Source organism: Nuphar pumila, chromosome 7 (assembly GCF_984573655.1).
Source record: "Nuphar pumila chromosome 7, dmNupPumi1.hap1.1, whole genome shotgun sequence".
NCBI lineage: Eukaryota > Viridiplantae > Streptophyta > Magnoliopsida > Nymphaeales > Nymphaeaceae > Nuphar > Nuphar pumila.
Genome location: NC_143255.1, coordinates 124057458 through 124077430, shown reverse-complemented (window position 1 = coordinate 124077430; position 19973 = coordinate 124057458). Strand labels below are relative to the sequence as shown.

Here is a 19973-nt window from a genome sequence, read left to right as displayed (position 1 = left end):
ACGATTCTTCAACTACTGAATTTGAAGTCAGAGTATAATTTGAGTCAATCATGTTTTAACCGTTTGTGCTCTATTGTGAAGAGTATATTGCCTAAAGATGAGAAATTGCCATAAAATTTCTACCGTGCGAAGGTTATGGTCAACGCTCTAGGTATGGGGTATCAAAAGATAGATGCCTGTCCAAATCACTGATATTGTATTTCAAAGATCAAAAAAATAGCAGACCATGTTCGTTATATGGGCATCCTCGGTTTAAGCCAAAGACAAGAGACAATGCTAGCACAAAGTCAAAAAAAGTGTCATACAAGTCACTCTACTACTTCCCTCTCACCCCTATATTGCAATGACTATATATGTCTTTGAGGACAACTAAATACATGAGATTACATGCAAATAAAGTTTGACATGATGAAGATAAGATCACACATCCTATTGACGCAGAAGCTTAGAAGCACTTTGATCGTACTCATCAGACCTTCACGTGTAAACTAGTAAACAATGAATAGTAGCACGTGTGTCAAGGGTAGCAGTTACGGTGAAAATGAACTTGACTACTATAGTGTTATTAAAGAAATAATGGAGTTGACTTACTTATGTATATATAACACGGTAACTTTATTCAAGTGTCATTGGTTTGATCCCACACCAATAAGAGTCGACAAAGCCTCCAGCATTGTGGAGGTGAATCATAAATCAAGCTTCGGAATATATGAATCATTCATATTAGCATCGCAAGCTCAACAAGTTTACTATACTTCATATCCAAATACAAAAAACTCAGATAGAAATGAATGGTGGGCAGTTTGCAAGGTGAAGTCTAAACTATACCCCGAGTATGATCAGTTATAAGAAGACAAGATTGTTGAAAAGGGTGATTACTATCAATTAGATGATATGTATGACTTCTCTTATAGTTATGATATCACATATGGTCTGCATGTCACATCTCCATTGTCCGATAGCACATGTATGGAAGAATGTGATTCAAATGATATACCAAGCAGATGACCGCCCAAAGAAAAAGATGACGAAGAGGATGAAGAGGACGAGGAGGAAGAAAAATATGAAAGTCAAACAAGTGATGATGAAGCATACTCAAGATAGTAAAATAAATCTTGTAATACATACCACATCACTTTCTCATATGCACTAGCTATTTTAATATTATATTGCATATCATGTCACATTCCATGCATACTTAGCATGTACATGCACAGTTCATGCATAGTTATATAACTGATTTATGTAGGACCTTTAAAACATTATATTTCTTGCATATGTCATGTTTATTCTAAGATCAAGAGTTATATAACTAATCCAAATAACATTTTTATTTGTTAGAATATGGTTTATGGAGGTCACAGTGGTTGAGCACTCAGTTGCCGAGGACCTAGTGGAGGTCGTGGGACAATATTAGGTAGATATCTTTATGTTATGTTTAAATATAGGCATACATTATATTTTGCTTATATGTTGATATAAAAATTGCCACTTGTTAATTGCCTTTATAGAATTCCAGCTCAGTGATAGTCAGTCTCAGCCTTTATCTTCACGTAATGTCTCGATAGGTATATCATTTAAATAATTATATACTTGAATAGTTTAAATGTGCATTGTGTAAATTTCTATCTCATTGTTCTATAGATGATGTTTCGCCTGCACGTGACCCACCTACACCAGCTACTCATACACATTACGAGACAAAGTCGGATGCTGGGTCTTCTCAGTCTGACACACGATGACTCATAGAAATAGTGTATATCGATAATCGACCGTAAGTATTTCATTGTCACTTGTCCAATACTTAACTTATAAATAGTATATATCGATAGTCGATTGTTAATGTGTACCAAATCATATGCAGCGCGAGGTTTGAGCCACAAGAAGTGATTCAAGAAATTAAAAAGTCACTAGTTCACCATCTTTCAGGACCAATCGCTTAATAAAAAGAGTATCCAAAGGAGGTGTTAGATAGATTATGGTCCTCATTCATGGTATATAATCATTTATCATAGCTAATGTGTTTCATATTTAATTTTTTGTTATAGTCATGTGTACTAACTTTCTGAAATTATTTGTAGGCTTTGAATCGCTTCGCAACTGCGAAGGAGGAGCAGGACGCGAGGCTAGTGTGGCAGAAGGTAACTGTTAGTCAATTTGCCGACATGCTTCACAATATGAAGATTGCAACAATAAAAGCAACTGATGGGATAGATGATCTACTGCAGTGGAAGGATCATGACCCTTCTACTATCAGGTCAGATTATTGGGATGCAATGTAAGACAAGTGAGCGAGTCATGAATTTCAAAATCGCTCAGCAAAAGCTGCACAAAATTGAACGAAGATGCTCGATGCCCATCTACACACAGGTGGTTCTAGGACTTTTGGGAGCCACTAGAAGAAAATAGTAACTCATCAATATATATATATATATATAATCAAATTTATAAGTATTTCTGCATACTTTGTAATTGGTTTTTTTATCATTTAACCATGCAGGAAGCTGAAAAAAGAGACATTGTGCCTTACAAGGATGTGTTTGTTGAAACATATAAACGTAAGAGCATGAGAGAGTTCATATCAGAGAAGGTGAGAGCGACAATGATATGTATTTATTATATTAATAAATATTATAATATACAAATTACCATGAATTATATTATCATAAAAAATATAATTCTTAATTATTAATTCATACTGTAATCATTACTTTGTAGGAGTCATACGAACAATAGATGGTAGAGTGATATGATGATGACTCCACTCAGCATCCGCCTTTTGATCCTGCAACATGGGTAACTGCAACCGGTGAACTCAAAAAAGGTCGTGTGTTCGGATTTGAGAGTAATATGAACACCACACCAGTCGTTGCCTCCTCCAGCTAGAGCTCTCAGAGTTCTTCCATCAGCATCAACTCACAGCATCCGATTGACCCTGCTATTTATTGGGATGATGTCCGCCACCTTTTTTAAGACACAATGCATGACTTTTTACATAAAGTCATTCTCAACCTTGTCTATAATAAGTTGTGCAACTTTTTTTGAGATAAGGAAACTTCGTCTGCCTTCAACATGAGTTTTGGTGCCTGTCAGGTATAAAGTTTCATGTCATTAGTTTCATGTCATTAGATTTCAATATGTATATGCATGATTGAATCACTATGAAATTTTATTGATAGCATTAGAACACATGTATGCATGATTGAATCACTATAAAAAAAAATTGACAACCTTAAAACACATATATGCAAGATTGAATCACTATGATTTTTTTTTACAACCTTAGAGCACATATATAAATGATTGAATCAGTATGATTTTTTTTTTAAAACCTTAGAACACATATATGCATGATTGAATCACTATGATTTTTTTGACAACCTTATAACACATATATGCATGATTAAATCACTATAAAACTTATTTGACAATCTTAGAACACATATATGCATGATTAAATCACTATGAATTTTTTTTGACAACCTTAGAACACATATATGTATGATTGAATCACTATAAATCTTATTTGACAACCTTAAAACACATATATACATGATTGAATTACTATAAATTTTGACACCTTTAGAACACATATATGCATGATTGAATCACTATATAATTTTTATGACACCCTTAGAACACATATATGCATGATTGAATCACTATGATTTTTTTTTACAACCTTAGAACACTTATATGCATGATTGTATCACTATAAATTTTTTTTGACAACCTTAGACCACATATATGTATGATTGAATCACTATAATATTTTTTGACACCTTTTGAACACATATATTCATGATTGATTCACTATGAAAAAATTATGACACCCTTAAAACACATATATACATGATTGAATCACTATGATTTTTTTTGACAACCTTAGAACACATATATGCATGATATAATCACTATGAATTTTTTTTGACAACCTTAGAACACATATATGTATGATTGAATCATTATAGATCTTATTCGACAACCTTAGAACACATATATGCATGATTTAATCACTATACAATTTTTATGACACCCTTATAACATATATATGCATGATTGAATCACTATGATTTTTTTAACAACCTTAGAACACTTATATGCATGATTGAATCATTATGATTTTTTTTATAACCTTAGACCACATATATGTATGATTGAATCGCTATAAATTTTATTTGACAACCTTAGAATACATATATGCATGATTGAATCACTATAATTTTCTTTGACACCTTTAGAACACATATATATATGATTGAAAGTTTATACAGATTTTTTGACAGTCTTAAAACACATATATGCATGATTGAATTACTATGATTTTTTTTGACAGCCTTAAAACACATATATGCATGATTGAATCACTATGATTTTTTTTTGACAGCCTTAGAACACATATATGCATGATTGATTCACTAAAAAATTTTTATAACACCCTTAGAAAACATATATTTTTTACAATCTTATAACACATATATGCATGATTGAAGCACTATGTTTTTTTTTTGACAACCTTAGAATACATATATGTATGATTGAATCACTATAAATCTTATTTTACAACCTTAGAACACATACATGCATGATTGAATCACTATAAATTTTTTTGGCACCTTTAGAACACATATATGCATGATTGAATCTTTAAACAATTTTTGTTGACAACCTTAAAACACATATATGCATGATTGAATCACTATAAATTTTTTTGACAGCTTGAAAACACATATATGCATGATTGAATTACTATATTTTTTTTGACAGCCTTAAAACACATATATAAATGATTAAATCACTATAATTTTTTTTAACAACCTTAGACCACATATATGTATAATTGAATTACTATAAATTTTATTTGACAACCTTAGAACACATATATCATGATTTAATCACTATAAAATTTTTAACACCTTTATAACACATATATGCATGATTGAATCACTATACATTTTTTATGATAGTCATACAACAGATATATGCATGATTGAATCACTATGAATTTTATTTGACAACCTTAGAACACATATATGCATGATTAAATCACTTTGACATTTTTTTGACAACCTTAGAACACATATATGCATGATTGAATCACTATAAATTTTTTGACACCTTTTGAGTACATATATGCATGGTTGAATCACTATAAAAATTTTATGACATCCTTAAAATACATATATGTATGATTGAATCACTATGATTTTTTTTTACAACCTTAGAACACATATATGAATGATTGAATCACTATGAGTTTTTTTTGACAACTTTAGAACACATGTATGTATGATTGAATTACTATAAATCTTATTTGACAACTTTAGAACACATATATGCATGATTGAATCACTATAAAAAATTTTGACACCTTTTGAACACATATATGCATGATTGAATCAATGTACAGTTTTTATGACACCCTTAGAACACATATATGCATGATTGAATCACTATACAATTTTTATGACACCCTTAAAACAGATATATATGCATGATTGAATCACTATAATTTTTTTTGACAACCTTAGACCACATATATGTATGATTGAATCACTATAAATTTTATTTGACAACCTTAGAACACATATATGCATGATTGAACTACTATAAAAATTTTTGACACCTTTAGAACACATATATGCATGATTGAATCTTTATATAATTTTTCTGACAGTCTTAGAACACATATATGTATGATTGAATGATTGTGGATTTTATTTGACAACCTTAGAACACATATATGCATGATTGAATCACTATAATTTTTTTTTGACAACCTTAGAATACATATATGCATGATTGAATCACTATAATTTTTTTGACAACTTTTGAACACATATATGTATGATTGAATCACTAAAAGATTTTTATGACACTCTTAGAACACGTATATGCATGATTAAATCACTATGATTGTTTTTTTACAACCTTAGAACACATATATGCATGATTGAATCACTATAAATTTTTTTTGACAACCTTAGAACACATATATGCATGATTGACTCACTATAATTTTTTTGACGCCTTTTAAACACATATAAGCATGATTGAACACAACTTTATTGGAAGTCTACGTGTCATTCAGCCATGTTACTTTGATTGCCTTAGATTAGGTGCATTGCATATATTTTATTTCATTATATTTTGTTTATCAATACTAACATTTTGGTTCTCTTCTAGGATGCTGGAGATGATCAACGTAGAGGAGCCGATTGAGGCATGGATGGAGGGGCAGATCGAGACAATGAAGATTATGATGCTCTGAATCTTGGTGAGAATTAACTTCATGTGTTGAATTTGTTTCACTTTCTTGTTGTTTTAAATGAAACTCTTTGTATATGTTCACTTGTAACTAATTAGAACTTGACGAAGATTATACTGGGTTGTTAAATTTGTTTCACCTATAACTTATGTTAAATTTGTTTCACCTACTTTGTATATGTATTTTTTTATGTGTACTTTATTTTTTATACACAGGTTATATAAATTATATAACGAGAATTTTTTTCTCGATATTTATATTTCAAATAAATTTGTTTTTTTTTTTAAAATTTTACGACGGATATTATCCGTCGCTAATATTCATCGAATAATATTCGTCGCTAATTTAGCGATGAATTAGGGATGGATATTTATGTGTCTAAAAAATTGAATCAGCCGATGTTTTACGATGGAATGTAATCCATCACTAATTGGCGACGGATACGTATTCGTCGTTAAATTTTAGCGACGGATATGTATATGTCGCAAAACCAAATTAGTGCTCATTTAGCGATGGATTAACGACGGATCATGACATTTGCTAGTCTATCATGAATTAGAGATGAAAGTAATGGCAGATCAGTTCTGTTGCTAATTAGCAACCAAGAAATTACGATGGACGCTATCCATCGCTAAACAGTTCAACGATGGATTTGTGACAGATTAGCGTCAGATAACGTCCGTCGCTAATCTACATAATTCTTGTAGTGGGAGGGGTTTACTGCACAACGTTAGGACACCGGCTCCTGCAGAGGAAAGCCCAACGAATGTCATATGCAAAGCCCTGCACCTCATTAAGATCATATTGGCATACTCTCCCATAAAAGAAAGACCTGCCCCCATTGAACACGGTAGTGAGGTACAACAAGGGTGAATGGACAATAGATGAATTTAGTTTTTCAGCAATAACATGAGAGGAGCATCCCTTTCAGACAGTGGATTGTGAATCCATCACGCACAGGTTCAATCCTTATCGTTCGCCCCCAACACCATTGGAACGAACCATCTGAAGAGCGATACTGAGTAGGCTCAAAAGCAACAACATGGACGAGAAGGGATGAACCACGATAGTAGTTGCAGAACTATACTGGGCTCCCCATTACTCATTGTTAGGACACCAAAAGGATACAAAAAAGCTGTGATTGACTCTAGAAAATCATTGGGATGCCTAGCCTGTTGACACTCCCAAGTATTTGTCAGATAGAAATCCAATTGGATCTATCATAAGAAAAACCATAATGGACTGGATAAAAATTTCGCGAATCAAACCTCGACCACACTTACTAAAATAATATTATTTTTATATTTGTTTACATTGAAAAATAATATTTTCACTAGGTTTGGGCACATGTTTAGCATGAAATTTCATTAACTATACACTCCTTTATATATCAATCGGACCCTTTGAGTCTGATTCGGATTCTAATAGGACCTCTTTATTTATCCCCAAACCTTGAGCCTATAGGGTTTGATACAGGGGTCAGTTCTGAGTCAAACCCAACCCATTGACTTTAGTAACAAACAAGAAGCCCTGATTAGAATCCGGAATTCGACTCAAAGTGTCCAATTAATATATAGAGACGGGCATAGTTTGTGAGATTTCATACGAGACTCGGGCCCAACTTGAGGTTCGACTAAGATCCACAAAATTTCAATGTAAAAAAGATAAAAATATTATTTGATCGTGTATGGTCCGGGCCTGGTTCATGTAATTCTTATAGGATCTGGTTATGGTTTCTCATAACAAGTCCTATTGGACTCAGGTCTGGACCCTTGTACCAGCGTCTCAAATCAGATCTGGGTTTCGTCTCACCTAGGTTTGAAGCAAACCCGACCCATTGACACCTTTTTTTTAATGACGAAGAACCGTCCTGGGTGGGGCCCACGACACCACCAGCGACGAAGCCGTGGTTCGAACCCACTCGGAACCAAGGGGGCCAATGATTCAATCCGTGACATTCACGGAATTAGTAAAGAACCCAGGGCTAATAATGCAAGGGATCCTAGTTTTCTTTAACCCTCGCTTCATCTTCCTCCCGCCCCTCTCTCTCTCTCGATCTCCCTCTGAAATTCGGCCCCTCGTCGACGGGGTGAGAAAGAAGGCGACAGTTCCACCCTCACTCCTTCAGCAAACCCTAGATCTCTTCCGCAAGCGCCGGATCGTCTCGACTCGCTCGATCGCCGATCAGGTAACCCTCGTCTTCTCTCCCTACTCGATCCACGCTTCCGTTCTTGATTTGGATCGTCTCTCCGTCGGTGTTTCGTTTCGAGTTTCGGCGATTTCTGCCCTTTTTCTCGGGTTTCCGGATCGGCCGTTGCTCCTTTGGATCTGGGAACCGGTGATTCGTTGGTTTCTTAGGGTTTTATGGGTCTGTGCTCCGCCTAGATGCGGGTTTCTAGGGTTTGATTTTGGTTAGTTGTGATCTTCCCCTTTCCTTTTTTCGTGTTTTGATCTAGTTTCGGTGTTTGTCTTAGGTTTTGAGATGGCTTCTCAGCAAGCTGCTGCTGGATCTTGCCCTACTGCTCAAGTGGTATGTGTTATTTTTTCGTCGTTGCTCGGTTGTTTCTGGCTTGCTACTTGGTTTTAGGGCTTGTTTTTTTATCTTCGGTTTTTCAAATGTTGGGGTGATTATCAGGTGGGGAATGCCTTCGTGCACCAGTACTACCATATACTGCACCAATCGCCGGAGCTGGTTTTTCGGTTTTACCAGGATTCGAGCAAGCTCGGCCGCCCCGATGCCCAAGGAGAGATGAGTTCGATCACCACAATGCAGGTATGTAATTTCCGCGAGCGTCTTTTTATTTGGTAGATCTGCATTGTTTATTGCTCCGTTTCATCATTTAAGTTGCTAGCTCATGCTGATATTCAATGTCTTTGTTTATTTATCTGATATTGTAGAGTGGAATTCTTGGGTGTTTGGCCTTATTCTATCATCCCAAAATGTACGTGTTTGTTTGGGCATCGCGTTTAGAAACATTGTCTGTAATGTCTATCATTAGGAACCCAAAATCCATTTTTGATCACCGTGTTAATATTAGGACATATTTCTGCTTGTTTTTTTATGGATTTTAGAACTATCTGATTGCATTGATGCGTGTCCTGGTACTGACTTTAGTGTATTAAATGAGAACAGGCGATCAACGATAAGATACTCTCAATGGATTACTGTGAGTTCAGAGCAGAGATAAAGACGGTGGATGCTCAGGACTCCCTCAATGGCGGAGTTCTTGTGCTTGTGACTGGGTACCTGATTTCAAAAGACAATGTCAAGAGGAATTTCACTCAGTCTTTCTTTCTTGCACCTCAAGATAAAGGGTACTATGTCTTAAATGACATCTTTAGATATGTAGAAGAGGTTGGACAGCTTGAAGTAAATACTGGGGTGGAGAGCGATGTTAGTGAAGCTGCTCGTGCTGCACCTCCGACACCAGAGCAAGGCATGGGATCCTAGCTCTTCTGTTTTATCCAGCACACCTTGTGCCCTATTTGATATTGAATGCATTCTTTTTCCTATGCAGAGCCTGCTCCTATTCAGGAGAATCATGTGGCAGACCAAGCTGCTCATCTGTCTGAGGAAGATCATGATGCAGAGGAAGTCTACAATCCTTCTGATTATGAGGAAGATTCTTTAGTGGAAGAGGAAGTTGTAGTTGATGAGGTGGTTGATGAGATTCACATTGAATCACAGGATGCTGTTGATTCAACTTCTTCGGCTCTAGAAGAAGCTCCTAAGAAGTCTTATGCTTCAATTGTATGTTTTCTACTTCACCGGACACACTTTTCACCTTTGAAATTCTCTCCCTGAAGTTGAGGGTAGAGTATACGATTAACATATCTGTTAATGATATCATGGTGCAGGTGAAGGTAATGAAGGAGAATGCTGCTCCTTCATCGGCTCCAGTATCTTCTCCTGCCAGGCCAGCTGCTCCAACTCCAGAAAGACAAGTGGTGCCTGCTCCATCACCAGTGCTGGCACCTGAGGTGTATGCACAGAGTTCAAATGCTGCTGAAAGCAGCAGCGTACAGGAGGCTGAAGGTTTTACATCAAACATTATGTCCTGAAAATTGCTTGTCTAAAATGTTATGTTTTCTGTTCAATATTCCTTGTCTAACAGTTCCATTATGTTGCAGCTGCCGATGGGCATTCAATCTATATAAAGGGTCTCCCCTTGAATGCTACTCCTTCCCAACTAGAGGAGGAGTTTAAGAGGTTTGGTCCTATTAAGAGTGGTGGTGTTCAAGTCAGGAGTAACAATGTATGGACCCATAAATGGCATGTGTTTATTATATTTATTTACAATTGATTCATCTAACTATTGTTATTACTGTTTTCTTAATCTTGGTGCAGCAACAAGGATTCTGTTTTGGCTTTGTGGAGTTTGAGTCATCCAGTTCTGTGCAAAGTGCAATTGAGGTAAATATTCCGGAAACGTTATGGTTGTGCTATTAAAGTTGCATGAATATTTGATATATTTTAATCCTTGTTTATGCACTTTCTACTTCATTTTTTGTCCTCATTCTATTTTGTTATTTCATTTTGATCTAACATTCAGAAACTCTGCAGCAGTTACTGTTTATGTAAGGTGCTGGCTAGTCATTATAATTCCTATTTTTACTTGCAGATTATATTATCTACATGAAGTTTTAAAATGCTGAAAATGGTGTTTATATATTCCCAACTGTCTATGAATGAGTCTAGTTAGTCTTGCACGAGTTTTCTTTAGCTTTTGTTAAACTGAAAATCAGTTTATCAGCTTATAGGTTGTTTTCTCATGTTGTCAGCAATTGGTTTGATCATATGCCATTGGGTGAGGTGAGGGTGTTAGTGTTTGCTATTTCATTATTTTCTCCGTTCTTATTCCTTAAGTCATCTAAAGAGCAGGGTGCTTTTGATGTTTTGTCCTGGATATATTAATTTGTTCAGATGGCACATGTAGAAATTGTGTTACTTCTCATGGCCAGCAATATTAGTGATAGTATTAATGAGAGTTTGTTGTCTGGGGAATTTAAACATAAGTGGTTGTTCTTGGGAAAATCTTGTGACTGATAATACTGATGATGGTGATATTAATGTGATGAAAATTTAGAAAGTAAAATAGATGCTTCTTATTTCTTAGTTTGTTGTGATATTTTGGAGTTTTTATTCTTTTTTGGAAAAACTTTGAGAACATAATGAATCCAAAATAGTGTGATATTTGGTGGTCTTATGACTATGTCACACAAATACTCCATTTTTACTCCCATGCTGTATCCTTTTCTATTTGTTATAGAAAAAATCATTAAAATGGCTGTACCCCCGTATCTACACTATGTATACATTAGTTTGTGAGACTCTTTTAGCTGTTTCCAAAGAAAGTATTCATCAAAGTTCTTATGTTGTGAAGACCAGAGTTACCTAAAGCTTCTTAGATGGGTGGGAAGCTCGCTTCCCGGAAACTTGCTTCTGAAGCACGGTACTCCTCCCGTTTGAAACTTGATCAAACCTTGATTCCCCAACACTTCTCTTATGCTTTCCACATGCTTTATCTATTCTTCTTATATGTTCTCTTACTCAACTTTTCATGTTTTTTTTTTTTGTGTGTTTCTTCGCACTGGTCTCACTCACTTCCATGTGCTTTCTCTAAATTGGCAGCCATCATTTATAGATTTTGTTACAAATTTAATTCCTACACTAAAAAAATCATGAAATTTAATATTAGTCACTTTTATTTTAGCTTTTATTTGTGTTTCATTTTGATTCTCATTCAATTCTTATATTTTTTTTAATTCCTTGCTTCCCGCTTCATATACATTTGAAAATGTACCGCTTCTCGCTTCTGCTTCCTGTATTGTTTCCCTCTTCCGCTTCCTAGTGTGGCAACCTTGGTGAAGACTGGGCAATGCTTATAATGTTCTCAATTTTCTGTTATTTATTTTGTTTCTTGAACTAGATGGCATTTGGTTTGTTGCCAAGTTTTATATTCTTCCATGAATGCATTTATTTTACAAATAAATGTTTGAGACAGAGTTACCATAAGCTTCTTAGGTAGGTGGGGAATCACGCTTCCCAGAAACTCGCTTCGAAACTCGATATTCCTTGCTTCCGAAACTTCATAGGAATCTCAGTTCCCCATGTTTCTTCTATGCTTCCCACATGCATCATCCATGCTTCTTATATGCTTTTCTCATGTTTCTTTTCATGTTTTCCATGTGCTTCCCTTCATGTTTTCGCTTACTTCTCATTTGTTTTTTTCTAAATTGGTAACCATCATTTTTAGATTTTAACAAAAAAATATTTTTTACTGAAAAATCATGAAATATAAGAATAATCAATTTTATTTTAGTTTTTATTTGCTTCTTGTTCGGTTCCTATTTAGTTATCATATTGCTTCCTTTTATATCTGTTGCGCTTTCAAATTGATACGTCGCTTCTCGCTTCCTATAAATTTTAAATGCCTCGCTTATTCTCGCTTATGCTTCCTTTATAGTTTCCTGCTTCCACTTTCTAGTCTGGAAACCTTGGTTTGGGATGTGTATTGGTTTCTCATCATTGTTGAAACTTAAAGTACTTTTATGTTTTTCTATCTTTATTTTTTCAAGTTGTCTTGTAAACTTTTAATTGTCTATGAAAAAATAGCCCCTTTGTTAGCTTTAATCTTTCTTAATGATTTTCTCTGTTGATCTTTTTCTGCACTCATGTGTGGGTTTGGTTGCTAGTTGCTGAATTATTTGTTTTGTTTTATTGCTTGTTGAAGTTGCCCTTTTTTTCTCTTCAAGCCTGTTTTTCTTTTCTCCTGAGTCTAAATATTTATTTGTAGAATTTGTACTGTTTAAGGGTGGTGTGGTTTTTCACTCAAACAATATTGCCAACAAATACTACATATAGCTGAGATGTTTTTGCCACGTTTTAAGACATTATCACAGAATTATAAAGCTTTAATGCCGGATTAAAAATGGACTTAGCTTACAATAAGTGATAGAAGAAACAAGAAATTACCACCACAAGGGGAGTTCATAAACTACACAAACATTTGGCTGCCACATATGGAATTTACATAGTAATGTAAAGCTTCACAGGGTGGAAAAGTCCGGCCAGTTGAAAGAACAAACAACATAATCCAGGTCCTCTAACCTGCTACAGGTAATTTTAGTGAATGTACACATCTTCCCAGATGTGCAAGTGGTAGTTGCTACACTGAGAAAACAACCATGGTATACCAATCTTTTTTTTTTGGGTGACATATCATGGCAATGAACTAATTAGGGATGGTGAAGGCAAACAAGTGAAGTTGGATTTTCTCCTTTGCTTAACTCCAAAAAGAAAGGATATTTTTAAACATGGCATCTGATTTGCAGCATTTCCCAAAAACTTGTCTAATGTTTGGAAATCATCAAAAGCACACACAACTTTTGCCTGCACAATCATTTAAAAACCTATGCTAAAATATCTTTGTTCTCTTTTATCCAGACTCTGAAAATGCTATTTATTTAAATTGATGGGTGAACTTGTGCTTCTACCATTAAACTGACGGAGAACTTAATGAAACTAATTTATTGTTTGGCATAATTTTCTAATTCCAAATGTAGGTGGCTTCTTGGAGAAAATAAGAGCAGGATTGTGATTTTATTGACTTCATGATGAGTCCTGAACGAAAACAACTTAGCACAAGGAGCGATATCTTATTGGGTGCTTGTAAAGTTGAAATGATTTAAACATGCATTCAGATGTTCAAACTAGTCCAGGAACTATGCATGGGAGGATGTAGCTGTTCCCAGTTAGAGTTTGGTTAAGAGCTTGTCTGTATTATGACTTGTTTGTTGGTCATTGATGAATATCGTTAGTTATTGAGAGGATGTCTAGACGTATTGTCTGATATAATGAAGGGTTTCTCTATTTTATCAGTGGGTCTTTGTGGTCCAAGTGATTAGTCTGAGACTCCGAGTCAATTCAGGTCTCAGAAGGATATGTGGATAAGAAGTGGGTTATTTGCATCAAGAAGATTGTGCTTATAGCAGCTGCAATTTATTGCGAGTTATCTATTGCTTATTTATGCAATATTATCCTTGGTTTCACAGGTTGGTCTAGATATTGTTCATTCAAGGGTTGATGGACACTATTGAAGTTATAGATTTTGGTTTTTAATCATTGTCTAGATGAGATCGTTAAAGGAATGGGACACAGCGACACATTTCTTGTTTAAATCATGCTTTATTATAGTCAACCATTCCAAAATCTACTTTTTTTGGTTCCTTAAATGGAAAAATTTTGGGTGTGACAAAGAAAGAAACTAGCTGGCACATATTTGCTTTCAAAAAATTGGATCTGTTTGTTTATCATGTTGATTTTTTTAGTGTTTTAGGTTTGCTTGAACACCACAAACCACTGTTGAGATGGATTGTTCTCCTTTATATGCAGGTGCATTGCATTGGACAGGAAGATGACAATATGTCATTACTGTGTGTGATTATGCGTGTCATTATTAGCAACGTTCAAGAGCATAAAATACAAATTATTTAGTTCATTGATATAGTGATTATATATTTATTTTAAGTACTCTGGAGACAATTGGTCATGTTGGTGGAATTTGTGCTGCATGTACCAAGTATGAGAATTCTTCTGTCCTCCTTAGGCAGAAAGCCTTCCCGAGTTTTTCAAGTTATTGCCAATCTGTTCAGTAGTTTTTTAATGATTTTACCTTTCGAGGTGTTTCATAAAAAATTTCTTCATGATGAATTAACAAATTTTGGGTTCTTATCTCCTTGTGATTACAACTCTGGATATAGGCTTCATCTTTTGCTAGTACTGCCAATGGTTTGAAGGAGTAGAGATTCATGCTGGAACTTGTCATGTTTTTTTTCTTTTCTCGACTCTTCTTTTCTTCCCTTCTCTTTTCCCAATAATGTTTCTGGCCATTGAGGTAGGGTCTGTTAAGAACTTGTGACTTCTTTCCTGAGATGCAGATGCTTTAATGATGGTTCACTTCGGCCAATTTTGTTGCTTATTTTCTTATTGGTTTTCCAAGGAGGGATCTTATCGATATGCTTCTGTTCAATATTTAACTTATTTAGGGAAGCAAGATAAGAAATGATTAAATTAATCTTTGGAGCGAGTGGTCAAACATTATTCATAATGCTAGTGGCACATGTGTAAATTAAGGTTTCTTTTCGAACCTATAGTAAGGGAGTTGCTGTTAGATACAATTGATCAATTTTATACTATGGTAGCAGAAGATTGAGTTAGATTCATGAACGTATAACCTATTCCCTCAAATTGGTTGATGAATTTATTCATGTGCATTTAGACTAAAGACAGAATATAAGAATATGTCTTACCTTGTCCAAGTTTTCAGTTTATCCGACTTAAGAATTAATCTTAATTGTCTTGCAGGCTTCACCTCTAACAATCGGCAGTCGTCAGGCTTATGTCGAAGAGAAGAGACCATCTAGCTCTCGAGGTAAGTGGATAACGAGTGGCTTCATGGTTCTCATTATTGTCTAATGCATACTTTCATTTATGAGCTTGTGATGGAGCCTTTGGCCTTTGGTACTTGATGCGTGTGGTCCAAAAATGAGGGTACCCTCACAATTTGAGCTGTCTCTTTCTAGGACATAGGTCTGTTCCAGACAAATTGGGGCGGATATGCTAATCAATCCATTGATGTTTGTCTTTTTAGAGGAAGTCGTCTGTAGTGTTAAACATTCACTTTCACTTTTTAAGACCAACAAGGCATTTCTTGTTCTTGTACATGGTTATAGTCTTACATTATTGGGATCCTTTTCCGTTCCCCCCCCCCCCCCTCGAGGCTGCTTTGAGTACTTACAGGGCTCCACACAATTGGCTAGGTGGGTCAACTTAAAAAAATGTCGAGTGCCTGCACTCAAAAACAGCTTTGCTTGCTGTGTCCAGGCAGTCTGATTGCATTGAATGCCATTTGGTTTTTGATGAATGGCAACACTTAAGATTCATGATATCATGCATTATTGGCATGGCATCTGATGTATTGCATCGCCTGGACAATCCAGATCAGTACTGGTAGGGCCTACCAGTTGGTACATGTGTTGATCTGGAGCACTGGTTCCAATACCCGATGGATGGTACCATCCACAGGTATCGTAGGAAGTAGCATCCACAAGTATCATACACGACCGATGGTACCATCCACAGGCATCATACAGGTATTGTAGGTAGTACCATTCACAGGTATCTTACCCGTCCAACAATACCATCCACAAGTATCATAGGTAGTACCATCTACAGGTATCGTAGGTAGCACCATCCACAGGTATCATAGCTCGTTAGTAACTCCTGTATGTTAATGCTTTAGGCCAGATCACTGACAAGGCTTATATTCATGGTGCAGTTGCCAGAGTCCGCTTTCCAAGTGGTAGGGGTGGATTCCGCAACGATGGGGCAAGAGGAGGGCGTGGTAACTATGGTGGTGGGAGGGGCTATGGCAGGGGGGACTTCAACTACCTACCAGAGTTTGCAAACAGGGGCGGTCGTGGAGGCTCAGCAAACCGTGGTGGTGAGGGCGGATACCAGAGGGTTGAGCATACAGGGAATGGAGGTGGCCGAGCGAACCGAGCTGGTGGATTGAGTATGAATTCATCTGTGAAGGCTGTTTCTCCTCGAGTGCCAGCACCTGCTTGAGAAAGTACAATTGAAGGGCCTATTTTGGGACATCTTTAGGGTAATGGAATTGAGTGACTCTTGGGACAATTCGAACATTGTAGGAGATTGCGGCAGGTGGACCCAAAGCCTAGCCTGTCCGGTGGTTGAATTTTCAGGGCGATTTGATTTGAACTTGGTGTGTTGTACTCTGTAGCATATGATGGCTAAGCGTTGATCATATCTTGAACCTTCGTTTATCCTCTCTTCATTTTGCATTACTCGGGTATAATATCTTGGGTAATTAGGATAGTTTCATAGAATGGTAATTTTTCTTGTTTTTGTTTTTTGGCATCCCCATTTTGTGTAGCTAGCAGAGAAGGGAATTTAAGTGCGGGTACTGTTCTAATGGTTGGTTGTAGAACTACAAATACATTCTTATAATTTTTAATATCTATTGGCATGACCATTTTTCCATTCTTTGACCTATTAGCATGACTTGTTTTTCTCTATTCTTAACAATCTCTTGATGACTGGCCTTGAGTTTTGTTTTTTCCCCCTTGATCAACTTCTAGTTCTTGCGACCGACGCCATGAAGGTATGGACATCCTCTCCAATCGTGGAAAGAATTATTAAGATATCTTGTAATCTTGGTGATTGATATGAAGTCTGGGCAAGCATGGTCATTGTATTTGTTATTATTCTTTATCTAAGATCCAGGGTAATATTGTAAAGTTGGAAAAAGCATCTTCGGTTCCTTTATAACCAAAGTGCTATCCTTTTCTCTGCCCTGCATAAAATTTTGTATTTTTTTCTTTTACTTTTTTTTTTTTTGAATTTATAACTCTAAGAAATCACACCTGGCACAAAGACCTGGTCACACTGGCTCAGCCTGCTATACCTACGGTTATCTTGCCGACAGCCTAAATGGTTTCAACTTTCAACTTTTAGACAAATAAAAGGGAAAAAATATAAATGGGGATGATAAGGATTGCCATAAAAAAGATGGTGATTGATTACAAATTTACCTGCTTTGTCTACTAGCTGGGGTTTTCATGGTCTCGTCCCTTGTAATGTCGTCATTAAATAAGGGAAGGGACTTAGATGTGGCTTATCTATACAGTGTTTAGGACATTTCATGCAAAAACATGATTTTTTTTTTTTATGATGAAGGAAGACCCTCACTTCGAACCAGGTCACTTAACGGGCCCGGGCCCCTCCCTGCAAGGTAAAACTCTGGGTTGATGATACGGCCATCAAGGTTTACTTGATAAAGTAACAGTAGCCCTCCATGCGCCAGAGGGATTTGATCCTAGGCCTTCAGCTAAAACAAGATTTTAAATGAAGTTAAAATCATAAAGTCCGGCCCGTCATCAGTTGGTTCAGATCAAAGGGTTATACAAGGTGCATTCTCCAATGATGCCTTCCTACACATATGGTTGGTTGGTTTGTGATAGCAGGATCAGAAAAAGGTCCCATTCCCAGGTTTGGATCCGTCTTACCCAGATCCCCTATCTTGGTCATTGGGAAGAATAAGTCAGCTTACAAATGAAGGCATATTAGAAACACAACTCTTGTTGCCCGTTAGAGCCTGCATGTACCACGCCTGAACCCTGACCTGACTCCTTATCAGGTTCAGGTTGAGCCAGGGAGTCCATGTATATGGGCAACACCGCTGGGCTTGGGCCAGGCCCCATTGAACCCTTTTTCACCCAGACCCAAGTCTGGCCTGGTTTACTGTTTCTAGTGGATCTGGCCAGTGGCCCTGGTCCATTGAGAGTACCTGATCCAGTGTCATGTTAGTCTGTTTTTTTTTTTTGAATGGCAAGCTGGGGTTAGGCGGACCCCTACCAGAACAACAGCCGCCCTATGTGGCAGAGGGATTCGATCCTGAGCCTTCAGCTTGACACAGGACCCCTCTTACCACATGGGATACCACCTCGGTGGTTCATGTCATGTAAGTCTGTTAGTCACAAGTAGGCACTGCCCAAGTGAACGAATATAACAACTTCTAGCTTGGACCAGACTGACTCCGGATCATGTTATGGCGTGACATGGAGTTGCCTTGAGCTTGGTCGCAGTGTTGTTAAAACCAGTCTGAATTGCCTGATTCAAATCAAATCGTCGAGACGATACGGGGTTGATTTGGCCTCTTCAAAGCCCAGCTGAAATTAGCCTAAATCAAGAGATTCTTCCCTTAATCAGTTCATTTACGTATTTTATAATATTTGTAAAAAACTCAAATTAAATAAAAAAAATCAACTTTGAAATGGACCACTCAAAAAAACAATCCCATTTGATTCGATTTGGAATGGTTTTATCGTTTGTTTTTTTTTGAAAAGTCCATTTACTTACTGAACCGAACTTAACAACATTGCTTGGTCGTTCAATTCATCAAAGCCCATTTACTAATTGGGACAATTTGGGTTATGATTTGTTCCTTGTTATCTGCGTTTGGAAGTGGCAAAATTTTCATCGTAAAATTGAATTTTCTTGTCATATGAAAAACAGAGTTATAGTATGGTTGAGAAAAATTACAGCACCAAGGATGTGAAAAATCATGCAAAAATGTAAAAAGTTTCATAAGAAAATTTGTTGTTTTGAACAACATGATACGATTTGTTTTCACAATTTGTGCCTGATTTTCCTATATTTTCCCACTTTCTAACATAACTAAGCCTTGTTTGTTTCGTTCCCATATAAAGGATTTACATGGCAATTGACATATATTCCTAAAAATTTATGGCAGAGCAGTGGCGGAGCGGTGGCGCAATGGCTCGAAGCCTCCGTGGTGGTGAAGATCATAGATCGAGATCGAAAGCCTGTTTCGGTAGTTGAGCCACCTCCTTCTCGGTGGTGATTCAGCAGCAAGCCGAAGGTCTTCCAACTGAGGTGCCTCCTCAGCTCCCTCTCGGAGGGGACGGTCCTCGCCACAGCATGAGGTGGAGCAACTCCCTCGGATGGCTCCATCCCATGTCCACCGTCTCCTGCGTCTGGGTGCCATAGGCCATAGGGTACTCTGTATCGCAGGGAGGCTTGATCTCCACTCCTGCACCACCCTGCTCTGATCTTCTTCGACAAGCATTCGCAAGGAAAGAATGCAACCACCAAATCGTG

General features: G+C 36.6%; 1 protein-coding gene across 1 annotated transcript; it reads left to right on the top strand.

Moving 5' to 3' along the window:
• The first annotated feature begins 8311 nt into the window (after positions 1-8311).
• On the top strand, positions 8312-17333 carry LOC149833315 (nuclear transport factor 2-like). Its single transcript, XM_090015047.1, has 10 exons — positions 8312-8456; positions 8743-8798; positions 8904-9041; positions 9402-9705; positions 9787-10019; positions 10127-10304; positions 10400-10524; positions 10617-10682; positions 15636-15702; positions 16609-17333. Exons 2-10 carry the CDS (start codon positions 8751-8753, stop codon positions 16896-16898), a joined length of 1449 nt encoding a protein of 482 aa, XP_089871173.1. The 5' UTR covers positions 8312-8456; positions 8743-8750; the 3' UTR covers positions 16899-17333.
• Positions 17334-19973: the final 2640 nt, after the last annotated feature.

What these genes read in the sequence shown, in the direction of transcription:
- LOC149833315 (XM_090015047.1), top strand. Translation starts at nt 8,751, where the DNA reads ATGGCTTCTCAGCAAGCTGCTGCTGGATCTTGCCCTACTGCTCAAGTG. An exon ending in ACCTCCGACACCAGAGCAAG is followed by an intron (nt 9,706 to 9,786) that starts GCATGGGATCCT and finishes TTTCCTATGCAG; the next exon opens with AGCCTGCTCCTATTCAGGAG. An exon ending in TTCAAGTCAGGAGTAACAAT is followed by an intron (nt 10,525 to 10,616) that starts GTATGGACCCAT and finishes ATCTTGGTGCAG; the next exon opens with CAACAAGGATTCTGTTTTGG.